This window comes from Antrostomus carolinensis, unplaced genomic scaffold, assembly GCF_000700745.2.
Source record: "Antrostomus carolinensis isolate BGI_N321 unplaced genomic scaffold, ASM70074v2 scaffold21375, whole genome shotgun sequence".
NCBI lineage: Eukaryota > Metazoa > Chordata > Aves > Caprimulgiformes > Caprimulgidae > Antrostomus > Antrostomus carolinensis.
Genome location: NW_010315979.1, coordinates 1,605 through 19,847, shown reverse-complemented (window position 1 = coordinate 19,847; position 18,243 = coordinate 1,605). Strand labels below are relative to the sequence as shown.

General features: G+C 39.0%; 2 protein-coding genes across 3 annotated transcripts; one reads left to right on the top strand and one right to left on the bottom strand.

Annotated features, from left to right (window-relative positions):
• Positions 1-1,254: 1,254 nt before the first annotated feature.
• Positions 1,255-5,968, top strand: HEXD (hexosaminidase D; the record flags this gene model as incomplete). The annotated part of the gene is made up of 7 exons (XM_010168145.1): positions 1,255-1,346; positions 2,289-2,484; positions 3,134-3,216; positions 4,021-4,099; positions 4,177-4,278; positions 4,808-4,897; positions 5,763-5,968. Coding segments are annotated over 7 exons (811 nt in total), but the record flags the coding sequence as incomplete, so codon positions are not given.
• Positions 5,969-11,103: 5,135 nt separating this feature from the next.
• Positions 11,104-17,206, bottom strand: CYBC1 (cytochrome b-245 chaperone 1). 2 transcript variants are annotated; one of them, XM_010168143.1, is made up of 6 exons: positions 17,080-17,206; positions 15,859-15,900; positions 14,508-14,581; positions 13,385-13,481; positions 11,986-12,130; positions 11,104-11,409 (listed from the first exon to the last, which is right to left on the bottom strand). In XM_010168143.1, the coding sequence occupies exons 1-6, from the start codon at positions 17,162-17,164 to the stop codon at positions 11,280-11,282; spliced, it is 573 nt and encodes a 190-aa protein (XP_010166445.1). In that variant the 5' UTR covers positions 17,165-17,206; the 3' UTR covers positions 11,104-11,279. The 2 variants fall into 2 exon arrangements, with proteins under 2 accessions (XP_010166445.1, XP_010166446.1); XM_010168144.1 differs by lacking the exon at positions 15,859-15,900 and having other exon boundaries at positions 17,080-17,164.
• Between the last annotated feature and the right edge of the window lie 1,037 nt (positions 17,207-18,243).

Below are 18,243 nucleotides of genomic sequence, written 5' to 3'. Positions count from 1 at the left end.
GCTCTGTTCCAGCTAAAAACCAGGACATTTACACAACCAGTTAAAACAGATTTGTTAGCAGATGAAAATAATGCAAACGAGAAATCTGAGAATAGTTCAGATACGATCCGTTAGACTAGAGAGCAGAGACATTTAGTCCTTGGCTATGTCACAGACTTTCTGTATGGCTGTGGGCAAGTCTCAACACATACACTTTACTTTTCCATCTGGTAACACACAGTGACAAACAAAACAGTTATCATGCAGTGCTTGCCATCAACTCTACATTCTTTACACATTAAAAAAAAAGCCTATTGGCATTTGTGGTCTCAGCCTAAATTTCTATGCCTTTCACCATCTTTTAATGTCAGTTGTTGCTCTGTGCAGTATGAGCTTCCAGTGGTGCAGATTCACAGGAGAAGCTGTGACCATCTTTGATAGTACAGGTGATCACAGTGCACATCATGAAGAACTCTGATACTGAACTGTGGGAATGATCCAAGACCTGGAAGTCACGAGTCTTCTTCGTTGAAGAATATTAATCCACTGCTAAAGTTTGAGTAGTCATAGTATAGACAGAGTTCCAGCATTTTCAGAGCCACCTTATGTTCCTGCTCTAAACAGATTTAGACAATACCACGAAGAGGTGTGCAGCTCCTGCAGCAGTGACTGACCTCTTCATGGCTTTAATAATGGGAAATCATCCAAAAAAATGCAGACAGGAATTGTGCAGTTTCCACAAAAGCAGCACAGCAGCATCTAGCTAAGTGCACTCTACTGCCACAGGCAGTAACAGACTAAACAGATTAAAATGTGATGCAGTTCAAATACTGAATTTCTGTATGATTTACTGCACTTTCTCTAGGGGTCAGGTTTTTGTGTTTAAAATTAGTCAGGAAGTTGATTATAAAGGGATTTGAAGCTAAACCTGATTTAGCTGAAATCTTGCAGGTACAGTTTGCAGCTCCACCAGTTCAAGCCAGCAGGTTATACTGATAGATTCAAACTAAGGAGATGGGTTTGGGATGAATGGGATCTCCCATGAACTGTCACTGTTGATCCATATTAGTGGTTTCAAGATGTCTAAGGACTTAGTGGCCCCTGACATGTGAACTCACATGTTCAAAGCCCTGGCCAGGCTGACAATACCCGTGGGCGCTTACTCTGCACCTGAAGAATTCTAGTGACAAGCCATAGGTAGTTCCAGTCATGTGCTACTGCACCAATAATATATACTTAGTTCTCACTTTTAACTGGCTGTTTCCCATTACTCAGAAGAACTCTGTTCCTTTCAGAGTCTGGGGTCCCACAGCTTGTGCAGCCAATGATCTGGGACTATGCAGCGGACCTCGATGTGGAGGGCAAAGGTTTGTACTTCTCTGCTGAGCTGCTTAGAAGTAAAGAGCTTTGTTACTTCTTAAGCAAAATAGACAAAACAATAGTATGATTAAAACATACCTTAGTTGGACACCAAAATATTCTGTTTTTGTTAAATTGCTTTTTATTGCTTTAATAGTGCTGACATAGCCTATGTTTGATCTCATATAATAGTTGCTGTTTATTTTTCTATTTATGCTTCTCCCGTGAAGGACTTGCATTGTTTGCTGCTTAATTCTTTTCAACAGGGCTATGGAATCACTGGTGGGAGATGGAGAGGTTTCTCACAAGCAGATAGCTCCATATTGAACACTGAGCTGAGCACTGGGACAGGCCGCCCAGAGAGGGTGTGGAATCTCCCTCCCTGGAGATATTCAAAAAACATCTGGACAAAATCCTGGTTCATGTGCTCTAGGAGTCCCTGCTTGAGCATAGAGGTTTTACCAGATGACCTTCAGAGGTCCCTTCCAACCTCAACCATTTTGTGATTCTGTGATTGAATCTCTACAAAGAATTTCAAGGCTTCATACATTTATAGAATTCAAAGGAAAAACTCCTGAAGGCTCCCATAAGAGAATCAATCAGGCATCTAACATGCATATGAATTTTTCTTTGTTGAAAGAAGAATCAGTTGTCAGATGCTGTGCTTGCTTGTTACATACCCTCAGTTCTTAGCACTGAAGCAGTTTAGCAATTCAAGGGAATGGAATAGGGTAACTGGGCACATGAAGAGGAGGGCAGTCCAACACTGAAAGAGGTTCCTCAGCGAGCATGTCAAATCTCCCATCCTTGCTGATGCTCAGAACTTGATAGGACAAGGCTCAGCAGCCTGTTGTAACTGGGCCTGGGTTCCTGTTAATTGGGGCATTACAGTCGAGGCTGAAAATGGAGAGAAACTTGTCCTGTAAGTGTTCTTTTGTGTCTTATTTCAGTGCATCTCATAGAGAAGTATCATAGATGTGGCTTCTCCAAGGTGTGGTTTGCTAGTGCTTTTAAAGGAGCTACTGGGGTGAATCAGTCTCTAACGCTTATCGGACACCATTTAAAGAACCATCTTCAGTGGCTGAAAGTGGCAAGCACTAGCCCCGCTGATGTCCTTGAAGGTATCGCGCTGACCGGCTGGCAAAGGTAAGGAGCATCTTTTTAAGTGGTTCCAAGGAACAGACATGGAAGCAAACTTCCACCCAAAAACTCCCTAAGAGGTACAGTGGGGATTTAGAAGGGAACTTTGCGATCCTTCCTGCTGGGCCTCACCTACTGACTGTGAAGGGTGGATTTCAGAGTTCCAGGGAACTGCTACAGCATTAATCAGCAGGAGCAATTGCTTTGGCAGACACCAACAATAGCAGATTGGATTTGAAGGCTTGAACATACTTTGTGCCACCTTGAACTGCTTATAGGAGGCATTGTTAACACAGTGCATGGTGTACATCTGAGTATCTAATGTGAATTCAAATAGAATGAAGTAGCGTAAGAGAGAAGACTTTGTTAATGTAATAATGAAGGAGTAAGAGGTTTTTATGCAAGTCAGGAGGTCTGAGGGAATACCAGAGCTGAATTCTAATATCTGACCTTAACTGGCTTGAGGAAGTAATTTGTTTGATTATCTGTTCTCTTCAGTAAAACAGGAATACTTGGCGTTTCAGAGATGGAAGGTCCTTTCTCTGAGTCAGAAACTGATAATTCTAAAGCTCTTTGATTTGTAGTGATTGAAACATTAAGACTTCCCCCTGTTCTGACACTAAAATGTCTAATTAATGAATAATTCTTTATTTAGGTATGATCACTTCTCTGTTTTGTGTGAGCTTCTCCCTGTGGCAATTCCATCACTGGCTGTATGTCTGCAGGCACTAAAGAATGGTACAATGACAACTTTATTCTCTCTCAGCTAATGCCTAGCACAAGAGTGAAGTGACCTTGCCCTAAGGTTGGCACAGGCTTACTATATTTTGAGGTGGTTTGACTATCTGATCATGGTCTGAACTATGAACTATAAATTATACATATTGCATGTTTGTGATACGGGAGCAGAGAAGCCTCTTGGCCTTTTAAAAACAGCCACAGTATACTAATAATTTATTATGTTTTAACCTATAAATGGTCACAAGCTTCATGCTTATACTAAAAAAAAAATAAATTATGTAGCTGAATTGCTTTTGAAACTGGTTTGAAACACTGCTAGTATATAAATGAGACGTTTCATTTAGATTTAGATCTTGTCTACATGTAAAAGTTGTTTTAACTAATCAATTTTCTTAAAACTGATCTAGGTAGTAGACTCGTAAAATACTTCCTGTAGTTTCTGGTTTCTTTGCAGGCAGTTGCCAATAGAATTTTTATTTTTTACTTTCTACATTTCTTATTTTCAAAATAAAAATCCCACAACTTACTTGTTTTTAAGCAAGGCACTAAAAATATTCAGCACACTGAATGGAAAGCTTATAGCTAGTAAGTGCTTTACCTAGCACAAGACAATTGTGTGAAAGACAATGTACTCCTCCCACCACCAAGTTTTTTTCCTTGTTCTATTTCCATTTTACCTTTTAAAAAATCTTAATCCAAGGAGAACTACTAAGCCAATGCAAAGTTCTCCAGAAGAATGCTCTTTTATGAACACGATGGTTATTTAGGCTCCTTTTACTTATTTCCACTGTCTTCTACCAGGTGGCTATTCTGAAAAGATTAAAGAAAATGTGGAAAAGCTCCTGGGAATGTCCAACCTGGAAACTGATACTTTCATGAGGTAAAATTCCAGCTGTGGGATTCAGATGTTTGTCATGGTGTGGTAAGTTCAGAAACTAACAGATCCTCTTTGGACAGCACGAGTTTGGGAACCTTTCCTGGGAGCAACATCCTTACGCTTGTGACTCAAGTTAGTTTCTACCTCAAGTCATCAGTGGATGAACTTCTTGAAAGGAACAGGTAATAAGATTTATGTTGATTCTCTGGCTGTCTGCAGGAGTGTGGGAGCTGTATCACCTCAAATTGGAGCATAACTCCAATTAAAGTGATTTAACATCCAGCTCTACATTTGAGGCATCACATCGCTACATATTGACACCTCAGCAGAACGTAATACTTAGATGCAAATTCAAAGTATTTCAGCAGAATTCCTCAACACTGTGTGCTGTCTTATTTAAAGAATCGAGTTCTTTCCTGAATTCAATTTTACTGTTATTTAAAGTTAAAATGATTTTTTTTAATGGTATGGTTACCAAAAAAAAAGAAGCTTGAAATGAAACTTAAATTGTAACAGATGATCAGTTATTCTTATCTGCCAAGAACAGTCTTTTATAAGCTAGTTCCAAAGATATGCAGACTTAAATTTTCTTATTCCTTAAGCATTATTTCTATTTGTGCAGGAAAAGTGCAGCTAAAGCCTCCCTGTCAGCTTACAGACACATATGTCACTGCTGCTTCAAAAACTGCTCACACTAACATTCATTTTCAGATATGTCACAGGCTGGTTTAGCCCCTACCACAGAAAAAGGAAGATTATTCATCCTATAATAATGCATCACTTTCAGCCAGATGCAGTAAGGTAACACCATTTATTTTGCATTATCATGGAAATAAAGTCTGTCATATTTTGGGCACTTAAGTACATATAGTTTTGAGTCTTTGCCTCTTTTTAAAATTACTTCAAAGCCATCAGTGGAAATCAAATTATATGAAGTATTCATAATATGGTTTTAAACAGAAGAGCATGTTTATCTTTGTCTGCCTTCTGCTGAACAGAATACTAGTACAAAATCGGTGTCTGGAAAACTCTTCTTTGTATATGGAGTTACTCCTCCATATCTTATGTATACTATAATACATATATATATATATCTATATCTTAAAAACCTGGTGCCTATTACAAGAAGTTCTTAGCCTCAGCGTAGGAGCTCAGCATGGGCCAGTTTCCAGGCAGGGCTTGGAATAAAACCAGACCCCTTTCCCCAACTCCCTGTCACTGCACGTGCTTTTGAGAACTCGTCCTAAAGATGATGCCAATTCATTCTAAATGGCTAATTTATATACATTTTTTGCTATGATAAAGTGAACATCCAACTGCATCTATTCAGGCTGATAAAAAACAGAATTAAATTCCCAGCAAGTCTCACAGTGGGTTTCAGTTACAGTTAAAGTGTATATACTGTTTTTTTGAGCTCATATTTCTGTACTTCAAAAGTCATTGCATAAGAAAAGTGCCAAGAGTAATGGTACTTAAACACAAACAGCATCAACCTTTTGCCATCTGCACAAAATCAAGTCCCTTGAGCTTTTGTAATAGATGCTTCTTTTCCTGCAAAGTCATTTTAAGGACTGTACTCCCTTTAAAAGGCCCACTAAGCTAACCCTCCCTCGAGGCAGAGCTCAGCTGTGAATGTGATTGTTTCTTCCTTCCAATTTGTGCTTAGTCTTCTCTCCAAGTGGAATGCTGTGGTGCAAGACCTCCAAGCAGCCATGGAGCAAGTTTTCTACAAGTGTACTGTAGAGGAGTGGATGGAAGAGAACGTCCATCCCAGCCTACAGAAGCTGCAGGAAGTGGTGGATGATTTAGATAAAGCAATAAAAGCACAAAATTAGGTGCCTTTCCATTCAATTAGGCTGTCTTGTTACATGGGAAAACATGGAAATCTGCAACTAGTCATAGAGCTAGTTTGTCATCTTAACTCTTGAAGCAAAAACTGCAATTAAACAAAAGTGACCTGAAAGCATAAATTTATTAGTATTATTAAACTTCAATTCTGTTTTAATTCTGTCTTCATGCATTGCTGAGCCTTAAATCACCCACCCTGTAAGTCAGATTTGCTCCCCTTGCATAAGAGAATGCAGGAGTGAGTCAGAACTCAGCTTTCTTACAAGGCAGGAAAAAAACCCAGTTTCTTCCAAATTCAGTATTTGTAGTAATAGACTTTGTTATGTAAGAATGACCTGGAAATGTTCCACGAGTTCTACTCTAGTCAGTAGTCAGCACGTTCTCCCTTTGCACTTTCCATAAAAAGAAAGATTTAGGATACTTTAAACATGCTTGAGGTCCTTATGATCTGTACTGTGACTCCTCCTCCTTTCAGCTGTGTTCAGAGATGTGACCTGCCCTTCCATCATGACAAACCCTTCCACAGCATACAGCAGTTAATTTGTTCCAAATTTTGTTTGGGACTTTTTCAGTCTTTGAAATACATAAAACCATTGGTCTTAAATACAGCTTTGAAATCAGGAAATTAACATCCAGGTTTTTGCAGCACTCTGTGCAAGGAACTGCTGTCTGGATGCTCCCCAGGTTCCAGCAGAGGTATGAAAGAACACACACCATCACAGTACAGAGCAAGAGGAAGCTGTAGAAAAGGGGCTTGTTGGCAGTAGTGGAGGTGACACTTGGATTTTGAGGGAAAACTGCCTTAACACATGGGGCTTCTTGACTTTTTACCAAAGCATCATCTAAGCTAAGTGTAGTTTCATCCCCACAGAAAAGCACCATCCCAGTCACTTAAAAATAAATAAATAAAAATAAAGTATGTAAAACCTGAGACTGCAGGTTCATACAAATTGGAAGCCTGACTGAAGTCTATTGACTATGAGGGGGAAAATGCTAAGTTTTATTCTGCTTTAATGTTGAACTTCTAATAATGTATAGCAATATATTTTTGTGGACTTAACTGGAGCATTACAATAATCACCATGAGGGGAAACAATGGAAAAGTCTGGTAGTTACGTACACTCCCATGAATATTCAAAATATGCTTTACTTGTTTGCTTCATTTACAGCTTTCTTGAAAGTCTTATTTTTGAAGCACAGGTATTGAAATCTTGGAACAATCTTTTATAAAATTAGTGTAGCTCTAGATACAAAAAGTAGAAAGAATACAGCATAAGACAAATCTTTAACTTTTTTAATGAGAGCTACAGGAGTTAGGTCCACATGCAGATTTTTATCTAAAAAGAAGCAATTGCTATGTATATCTTAATTACAGAAGTCATATACCTTGGACTAAACAGGATCTTAATTTATTTTACTTTAATAAATCCTTTAATACTCAAAATGTTTGTGCGTTCATGGAAACATGCCTTTTTTTCCCCTCTCACATGTGGCTTGTTGGTTTGGTTTAAAGGGGGGGAAAATGCAAATATATTTACCAGTGGAGAGTTGGTTATATTGGCTTATTTGAAATCGAAAGCTGGACTGCTGTAAAAGAGTGAAAGCAGAGTCAGTAAGGAACAAGGTATTTGGGCTTCCTGTACTCTGTCCTCCCCCCCATTAACTCCTTCAGTGGTAGTTTAGAGTACCATCAATATTTTAATACATTTTAATTGAAATCAGTAAAAAAGACTACAGTGACACAAAACAAGTTATCAAAGTTGATTTTATCAGTGGACATTTTTTTTTTCAATCTCTAGTAGTACCTAACTTCCTAACCAAAACTAGTCTCACATCATTCCTTTCAGTACGAGCCACTTTACATCAGGCACACACAAGGCTGCGTTTCCTGGGCCTTTCACTCTGCCAGGCCCAAGAGAAGTGAGGAAAACCATCCAAAAAAAGCCTTCAGCAAAATGGTGAAAAGTAGCAAGGAAAGAGGATCAGAGAGAAGACTGGTGGAAAGAGGGAAGACCACAACCTGTCCTGAGTTAGCACCTGCTCTTCTAAATGGTTCCTTCAAGCTACATCACATTGCTGAGGTGCCCACAGACATTACCGGAACCAAATCCACGTCAGCTACAATTTGAAAGTTAATTTTCCATGCACATAGTTACTGCAAAACATGAAAATCTGGCTGTGTCTTCTAGGGACAAAAGACAAACATTTTTTGAAGATAGGAAGCTCAAAACCTGGAACAAGAGAAATACACATCAGCCTGCGATACGCATTTGTGTACAGCATCCAAGTCCTTTTTACCTGCACTGCATCACAGTCAGTTCCCAGCTCCACCTCCCAGCCAGCAGTGCCTGATGCACAGCCCACGGGCAGAACCCACAGCATCTGAAGAATTTACTCCATCCCTTTTTACATTAGCTCAGTCTACACAACTCGGGTTCCCATTTGAAACTATACTCGTTTGTAAGGCCACAGAGCTGCCAAATGCAACATGGAAATGGTACAAGGCAGGATTACACCAGCTGCTGCAAGTGAAAGACTGAGGAGTCAAAAATATTCCTCCTCCACCCACAGTGCACGCCAGCAGTCATCCCCCTGCAGCCTGCCATCAGCAGGATACCGAGGTGTGAGGGGGACACTACATCTTTAAAGAGATGCTCATTGAACATCAACTCAAAATGCAACTCATTTCACAGATGTTGTGTCTTACTAATAGGTCATTCCCCTTTCTAGGGATTCTCAATTTTCCTTACATTGTTTTAGTCTCTGTATAATGACATTGCATAGTCTGTAAGTATAAACCTTACTAACATCAAGAATGTACAGCAAGCTGGATGCACAAAAGAGCTCAGCAGAAGCAGGGCACATAGTGCAGCACAGGGTTAGATCAATAGATGTACCTTTCCAAAACTGATTTTTAACTGGAAAAACCACACTGTGGTTTCTATCTTCCATGGAATGGTAGGACTCATGGAAATACAAAAGAAACCCAGTGTAGCTAACATTGAATACAGGTAGTTTTGTCCATTTAATCCATTTAATGGTCAAATTTGTGGGCTCAGAATATTAAGCATAATGCACATCCATACCACATACTCCCTCTGAATACCCTTGCTAAAAAACTGCAGTTATCTGCAGGTTGAGCTCTTTTGCTTGCGTTATACTATTAAATACTCTAGTTTTTTCAGTATTTCTTATTATTAGTCCTTAGAACACTTCACATTTTCATTTTATACAGTGCAGGCAGCAGAAAGGGAGTTCTCCAAATTCCCAATCTTAGTTCTCTCACCAAAATGAGTGTCACCTGGGATATATATTAGAGTGGATTTAAATGAAGAACTCAAAGTGTTACTTCCTGCAATATTTTTTTAAAATTGGTTTGATAATTATTCTTAGCTTACAGCTTTGCTTCAGAATAAAGGCCAAATTTAGTGAATTCCCACATTTGTGCATAACAGTTTGCCAATTCCAGTTATGTGGCATGGAGATTGGAAGCCACACGATTAGCCCACCACTCAAGAGGACTTCACAAGCATGTCTATTGGCAGAGGTCTGCTTTGATACCTGATGTGATTACAAGTTTCATTCCTTATTTAATAGAAATAGGCCTTAATAGAAATAGGCTCATTTCTGTGCTGCAGTCAGGCTGCATCAGCAGCTACATCCCTGTTGCTGTTGGACTGAAAGGGTAATCACAGTGTAAGAGCAGCTTTGTCTCACAGCTCACATACTGGGTCTAAATGGCTGGAAGTGAAATCCTGGTACAACCTCTTCTTTGGTCAGATAAGCACGTGCTTAGTTTCAGATATAGCTGGAACACACAACCAGACATTAAATCTTTTCAGAGCTTTCTCTTCTGTAGAGGTAGAGTGCTTGGAAACAAGAATGCAGGTTTTTAAGTCCCAAAGAAAGTGCTGCCAGAAGACATTTGCTGCTGGCCAAACATGAAAGCAGACCACACAGTTACTGTGCACCCCATTCAGATCTCCTAGAAGTAACTGTGTAAATATTTTCTAATTCAGGTCTTAACACCATACAATTCCTAAATAAAACCTAGTGAACTTTAATACAAGCAGTTTTAGCATGTTAAAGGAACTTTCAGTTCTTTACAACTTTTTTCTTGTACTGACAAGTTGATGCAGGCATGATGGAGTTTTAGTTCTAGATAGAACATGTTGACTAACAGAGGTAGCTTTTACTTAAAAAAAAAAAAAATCTTGGGAAGTTCATATTTTAACCATTTGTGAAACCACTGGTCAGAACAGAGGACACTACACACACCTGGAGTAAAACATGAGTGCAAGTCAAATATTGGATCTATCCCAGCTGTCTTAAAAAAAAAAATAAGTTATTATTTAGCACTTAGGTATCATTTCAAGTGAGGAAATACTAAACAAATTTAGGCTGCCATGTTTGACATCAGTCTTTTCCCTACTTAAAGTAACAATTGTGGTTTTCTTCCTTTCTAAATACACAGGTAAAATAGCAAATATTGAGGTCTAGAAAAAAAAAAGTTATTCTATCTTGGGGTAGTCTATGCCCAGAAGTTAAGCAGAACAGGATTAAGCTAGAACACCCCAAAGATGTTGAATCATCAACGTATCAACATGATCTTTTTTTTTTTTTTTTTTTTTTTTTTTTTACTATTTATGTCTCCTTGGCAAGTCTAAGAGAAGTAAGACAATATAACAAGTTGATCAACCTGATGTTTACAGTTCCAGACAGTCACCCAAACATTCATTTCCACTGGAATCTAATGGCAAGTCAGTAGCACAGAATGTAAAAATGCCACTATCCTGCATCACCTAATTGCATATATTAAGCTGCTTATAACCAATTTAGCAATATATTCAGTCAGTTATAACATTTCAAGAAAAGCCTCAAAGCACTGTGTTATGAGTGACAAATTCAGGTCTTCTACATTTCATACACTGTACCTGCAGACATTTGCAGTAAGTGGAAGTTTACATCTCTGTCTCCACTTCATTAATGGGAAAACAATAAATTATTTCAGACCAATTAATTAATAAATAACTATTCCTAGGTAAGTTTGATGAGCTGACAAAGTTCAAAAGCCAGAATGGCTTTTGCATGAACTAAGTCAAAGGAGCAAATAAAACAGAATTTGTTTTGGACTCTACAAGAGCAATACTGTGAGCAGGGATCTTGAAGCAGTTCAGCACTAAGAAAGGTGCCCTAAGACAGATTCCTCCCATTGTAAATGCGCACGTGGAGAAACGCCCAGGTCAAGACTGTGAGGGATTTCTTTTTCTGAAGAATAATCCGTATATTTTCCAGATGTTTAAAAGGCTCTGCTTTATTCAGCTCATGGTGACTATTAGTACTTATCCTGTGGTTCATCTGCATCACTAGCCTCTGTTTCACTGCTCTGAGAGAGATCTTCTGGGCTTTCTACTCTGTCCAGTTCCAGAAAACTAGTAACAAGTTTGGCAACTGCTTCCACATCACTGCGGAAAGAAAAAAAACAGTGTAAGAATTAAAGGAACTGTGGTGTTGACAAGACAAGAACAGGCACGCCAGTTCTTGAGAAAAACTGTTCGAAGGGCCAGTCAACACATGGCATAAGAGTGTGACTGGCAGCATCCTACTTGTGAAGGTGTATCAAGCCAAGCCATTACTTCCACATGAGAACAAACCAATCCTTTTCCCACAGTTCCTACTGCAAGATTCTTTATTATGGATGCTTAAAATAAATCCTGTTAACTGATAAATACATGCAAAATAGAATTAGTCCCCTCTGCCATTGCACAGCTGAGCTAGTGAAGGTCTCTACAGCAGATATGCACCACTGAAGGGATCTTGGGTATCTAAATATGATCAGTCCTCCTGATGGGACATGGTGTTACCCAAACTTCTGCAACTGAAAGCATTAAAGTGTTTAAAGTTAAATTGAGTAACATAAGGTCATATCAGCAAGTATGAAAATGGAGCTAAGATGAGTCTCAATAGTTGGCAATCACTGACCCATGGGACTGGCATTTCCCACTTTACAGATTCCAATGACAAAGAAATTCACACTGCACCTTCTACAGCCCAACACTGCACTCTGAGTCAGTGGGTGTGAAAATCCAGTGACAAATCGAAGCACGATCAGATAACCCTTCCCAAAATACCGCACCATCTCCTCTTCCACGTTCACATCCCGGATCTCATTCAGCAGAGCCACTACTGGAAACAGATGTGGAAAATAAAGTAGTCCATTAGCATCCAGTAAACTCTCAGCAGTGCCACCAGTGATTGCATGACTGGGACTCGTACTATTGCTCTTGTCCCTTACACTGGGGATAGTCCTGCAATAGCAATCACTGAGCTATTCAGGCAAAACAAACACAGAGAGGCTGCAGCACATATTAGCTGGTATAGGCCCTAAGAAACAAGATATACTGCCTCCCAGGAACTGGGGACCATTAGCTTATTACTTATGTTTCCCACTTTAATGACAGTTTTAACTATTTTTCTGTAAAGAGTAGGTAAATAGGTGTTAAGTTTACTGAGATTGATGAAACACTGAAAGATTTAACTGTTCAAAGCATCTGCTGATCTCTGCATCCCCACATTAGCAGTACTTGAAACAGATACTACCAAATAACCTCTCAGGAAGAGATGTGCTCAGCTCTCCAGGATATAAACACATCCTAAAGAAAAGTTTAGAAACATTAAACATCTTTCTTTATACATCTCTCATCTTCCATCTCCAAAATGAACTGTTTAAAAAACAATTCAGCTTAAGGATATTCCAAATTTTGTCAGTTTTCTAGGTGTATTGAGAGTTGGTTTGATTTAGACTAGAAAGTAGAATTTAAAAAAAAAAAAAAAGTGACTTTGAAGAGGATCCTATTTCAGTTTCCAGTGGAGATCTTGTCTCACAGTGACTCAGCCAGCTTCTGTTACTCCAAGAAGAAAGTAACAGAAGAAAAAGGAAATGAGATATTGCATTAAGCTGAGACTACTGAATATGCTCTTTCAAATGCATATGATATATCTGCAAGATACAATATGTCTGCTTACATATGATGTCTGAAGATTTGCCTGCTACCAAAACCAGATTAGATTACAGAAATCTCAACACCTGGATCCAAAATTTTAAGTTTTTTACCAGTCCCACCTGCAGAGCAGGCTAGCCAAGGGACATACAAACCTGCACATCAACATCCTGAAGGAATAGCAAAGACTATTATGGAAAGCAAAGTGTAAACCTAGTTACCTGGGATTAAAATAACTAACAAGATGCATTCAGCATCCTAACCTGAAAATTAGGTTTTCAGAGACAGATTATTACTTCTGCTGCTTGGGAACAAAGCAGATCCAGAAATAAATGTCACAAACTTGAGTACAGAGCTCCAGAGAAGCTTATTAAATGGGCATGTACACATTTCTTCTGTCTGCTCACCGCATTTGCTACCACAGATACTGCTGTCTCACCTTGTTCATTGCCTCCTTTTGAGAAGGTCAGTATTTTTTTGTAAAGATTGAATGTTTTTAGGCAGACTGTTCCCTTGTTCTTATCAAATACAGCTTCCTGTAGAATTGAAAAATAAAAAAATCAAGATTTTTCTTAAAAACACCATCAGTAGCTATGCTTCAAAGTAAAATAAAAATAGTTATATGGGAAAATAATATTGATAACACAGAAAAACAAATAGCTATTTTAGAGACATTCCTCCATTACAAGACTGCAAAAATCACAGTCTTGCTCTTGGCTTTAACAGGGACTTTACCATACCTTCTGTGTTACTTCTAGAAGGAAGTTAAACCAGGTTTCATTCCATCTCTTGTCACATTCTTTATGTAATAAAAACTTTGCCTGGAATCAAATTAGAACACTAACTTGGAGCTCTTGTAATTTCACTTTTGGTGTATGAATTTGGCCTACAGTATAAGCACACAGTGAACATCAAGTTCTAGTCATACTTTTCACTAACTCCACCACAATTCCAGTGTTGTGCTATATGGGCCAGGCTTACACTAGATTTAAAATATCCCTGACAGTTGATGAAAAGAGGATGTCTCGTGTAGGTTGCTTATTCTAATAACAACTCAGGTCAGTAAGGTGACAAGCCTATATAATGGGTTATTGCTCTCCAACTCCCAACAAATCAACATCCAGAAGATTATAAACCAGTTTCACAAACACCACTCTTTTCCCAGTGGAAAACAGCTGAGTAACGTGGAAGGTTAGAGCTACCCTATTTAATGGTCATTCTGTCATCAGTTAGAACAGCAAGTAAAAAATCATGTTGTAAGCAGCTGAATGTACTATTCTTTCTCCCTCTTCTATTTAAGAGGAAGAAAAGGCCACAAAACAGTTTGGGGAAAATCTCCCCTTAAAAAACACTCTTTAGTTTCATGTTTTCATGCTTGTGTAGGGATTTTTTTTAATTCTTGCCCTAATTCTAGTCCTAATATAACAACCCCAAAGGGTTTCCTCAAAACCAAAAGCATAACTTGTCTGTTGGGACTGAACAAGTACATGAGGCTGCTGAAATCAGCATCTACCAACTGTTCCTAACTAGCACAACCTCATTTCCCAAGTTCAGCATCTTACCTCCCACTGCTCCAGATTCTGCGCTGCCACAAAGAAACACCCAGCCATATAGAAAAGCTTCCATGCCAAGCTGTCTGAACAACGCAAAAAAAGGCACAAATTCAGAGGTTTTTTTTCCTTCTTTGATAGTCAAACAGTTAGTTTTAAAAGTAACATGTGCCCTTTAAAGGCAACAAAAGGAAAAAAGGTTTCTGTGATGCAACATTTTAGCCTTTAGTGGTAACACAAGCTATTTTACAGCTCTCTCCCAGGATAAAAACCACATTTTTCAAAGACTCCATCTACACTCTACTCCAAACCATGCAGAAGTAAGTATATGTATTATTGGCAAGGTTGTAACATCACTACACATCTTTCTCTTCTCTAAAAGCAAAAGCATCTTGAAAGGTATCCACAAAACTCTCAACCTGCTCTCAACCACCAAATATTTGTGCTGCAAGAGGACAAGGGTGAGGGACAATGGAAATTCACTGAAGCAAACATGTTCCTTCATAAAAGGAAGCAGTCAGCCCTCTTGACAAGCAAACATTTGCATTTTATGTCCTGTAAACGTTTACATACAGCAGCCCATGCAAGTTGCTTACTCGGGTTTTTACTGAAGGCAGAGTAGAACTGTGCTCAGTATTGGTTCAGAAAACTGTTGCAATGTCTTAAGAAAACAAAAAAAAAAGGTTGATATAGCTGGTGTCTCAAGCAGCTTTCACTGGACTTTGCTCTTAAAATAAAAATACATTGATTATATTGGTAGCATATTCCTATACACTATTAAGGTTTAAAATTAAACGTTAACAGGATGCAGCAAGAGAATCATAGGACAGCCTGCAGGATAAATTCCATAGATAGCAGAATATCTGGCATTTGGTGCAGTCTGCTCTATTGCAGAGAGAGGAGGAAGCAGCAGTAACTGACTGTTCTCTAAAGGTGTTTTATGAGCAATCTCTGCCAGTGATGATTTAACAGTTTCCAGAGAAACAGAGCACTTCCAGCAAAGGCAAGGTAATAATTTCATTATGGTAGCAAACAATCATGTCTTCCCAGGAGAGCTGTGAGAACCAGCTAATCACATTTATTAAACACACTGAAAGTACAAAATGAGACAGAGAACTAAATATCGTTATTAAAAATACTCTTGCAAATTGAAAGGGAGGCTGAGCAAGAAATAGAGCATTACAACACAGTAAGTCATACACAGGCAACAATTATTATTGGATTTTAATATTCACACCACAAAGTGTGATAGGTACCTAGACTGCCTTTTTAAGGCCAGACAGAAGCTGCAGAGAGGAGTCATCAGCATGAAAAACAGATCAACAGGAAATAAACAATTCTTCAAGAAAAGATAGGCCATTACCTGCACTATAATAAGCAGCAGCCAAACCTATGGAGGCTATTCCTAGGATAAGAGGAGAGAGAATTAGGACAAACAAGCAGCTCAAACCATTTAAAATTCCCTGATGAAAAACACGTGAATATTCCCAAGTCCGTCACTTTTCAAAAAAGGGACAAATGCGATTGCAACATTGATCAATATATGAAAGAGTCTGTTATTTTTCTCAGAATTCAGTATAAAAAAACCCCTCCCATTATGCAAAGACACTAAAGAGCACAGAGGCTGAGGTGAGGTCAGAAATAAAAGGTTGTGACAGCATCAGGAACAGAACCGCAGAGAGACTCTCAGTTTAACCATTACACCATACTTCCTCTCGAGCACAGTACAGCTTTGAGCATGCTAAAGCTACAGTGGTTATTCTTCCCCTCCAGGCACTCTGTGGAACCAGAAGAAAACTTCTGCAATGAAATTGTGTCAGAAGCTGACAGCTCCTTTCTCTCACTGAGGAAGAAGCAGTAGAAAAGTGCCTTGTGCCCCAGAGCACCACTGCAACTGCAAAGATCTCGTCTCGATGAGAGTTTGACAAGACGACATCACTGAAAGCAATGACAATGTTGTAGCGTCACTGCAATGGGATCTACTCAGCTGGGAAGTAGGATATGACACATTCTCCTCACCAGCTCTCTCAGTGTGGTCCTAAGTACCACTCAATTTTTTTTTCTGCATATTCAGTAGTGTTTAAAAATAGAAACCTTTCAGAACATCCTGTATGACTTCCTTTTTGATACACACAGTGCTGTTAAAGAGTTCACTATCAACCACCTGCTGTATCTAACCCCAGCATTGCTCCACTGCCCATTTTTCTGTTTCTGAAAACCTAGATGTTTTTCAATATAAGGATACAACCCCTTCAGAAGCTCCACATTTGTATTGCTATATGGTGTATAATAAACTTCATTTTGATCTTTCAGGACTTCCTTAAAATTCTGTCCATGAACCTCTGAGGTTCTGCAGATGACAGACCGAAAAATTATCAGTCTCACAGAGAAACTATCACACTGAGGAGGAGACTTCAGACTCATTTAGTGGCCATGCAAAAGAAGTTCAAAGCATGATGATTCCTCTTCTTGAAAGAGAAATGCCTGAAAGACAGTCATCTCTTGTTAGAGGCTCTGTCAGGAAAGTGACCCTCCTTTCCTTAAAGCAAGCTCTGAAATAAACTGAGGAATATTATGCTCTTACCCACAAAGAGAGACCAAGATCGGATGCCAGGTGACCTCTTCAGATGAAGATGGGAACTAGAACGGTTTTCAACCAACATGTACATCTTCAGAAGGAACTCCCAACAGCCCAGTCTGACTCATGAAACCTCACTGGACAAAAAAGATAAGTAAGAACTTACAATCATTGCTGATTCCAACACTATCCCATCCTACCATTTGTCAGGACTTATCAAGTCTTAACCTAGACTATAAAAGATGTCCAGGGTAAGAACATAGTCTTTTTCTCACAGGAAGAGCAACATACACACTTAAACTGCAAGGAAAAACTGTCACATGGAGACTTGCACAATAACAAAAGGAACCCGAACTCTTCAAGAAATTTCTCATTTTGGGGGGTAAAAGTCTCTTCCTTTCTATCACAACCAGATTCCAGAAGAAAACGTGAAAAATGAGAACTTGGAACAACGTTGTTGCTAATTCATGCAGCACTTCAAACAAATAAAAGAGCAAGAGCAATGGAAAGTTCTTTGACAGCATTTCTCCTGCTAACTGCACAGGCTGCCATGATGGACTAGCCTGGCAGCTGAAGCAGGACAATGCAGCTTTGGGTCTCTCGCTCCTGAGAGCAGAGCAGCAAGGGTTACAGCCTCAGCCTAGCAGTGCCAGGGTCACATAATGCTGTACATGGCATTCCCATCTTCCAAGCCAACTCAAGAATAAAAGCAGGAGTTTCCAACAACAAGTATGTTTGTCTCTCCCCAACAAGACCATGCCTTCAACCTAGACAGAAAGTAACAGTAGAGATTAATAAGACAAATACTAATTAAAAACAGTCAGAGCTGGGCAATCTCAGGCAGCATTTTCAGCAAGTTTTTACTATTTACAGCATAAAATTGTTTGAATTTTGGCATAATTGCGAGCATCAGTACAAAAAAAAAAATCTTACCCTAATTCACAAGCACAAGCATAAAGACTGATTCGCATTAGATGCAAGAGGCAAATGAGGACCCAGCTGATCTTTTCAGAACTGTCACCAGAGAAAGGACAGGCTGCTTACTGCTTCTCTTGCACAAACTGGCAGAGATGCACGTTGTTATTACAAAAACCACAATCCAATAAAAGTAAATGGGAAATAAAAGCATGTGCAAAGCATTGTGTCATAATGCTGGCAGGGTGTATGTTG

What these genes read in the sequence shown, in the direction of transcription:
- CYBC1 (XM_010168143.1), bottom strand. Translation starts at nt 17,164, where the DNA reads ATGTACATGTTGGTTGAAAACCGTTCTAGTTCCCATCTTCATCTGAAG. An exon ending in AGAATCTGGAGCAGTGGGAG is followed by an intron (nt 13,482 to 14,507) that starts GTAAGATGCTGA and finishes TCAATTCTACAG; the next exon opens with GAAGCTGTATTTGATAAGAA. An exon ending in AAAAGGAGGCAATGAACAAG is followed by an intron (nt 12,131 to 13,384) that starts GTGAGACAGCAG and finishes ATCTGTTTCCAG; the next exon opens with TAGTGGCTCTGCTGAATGAG.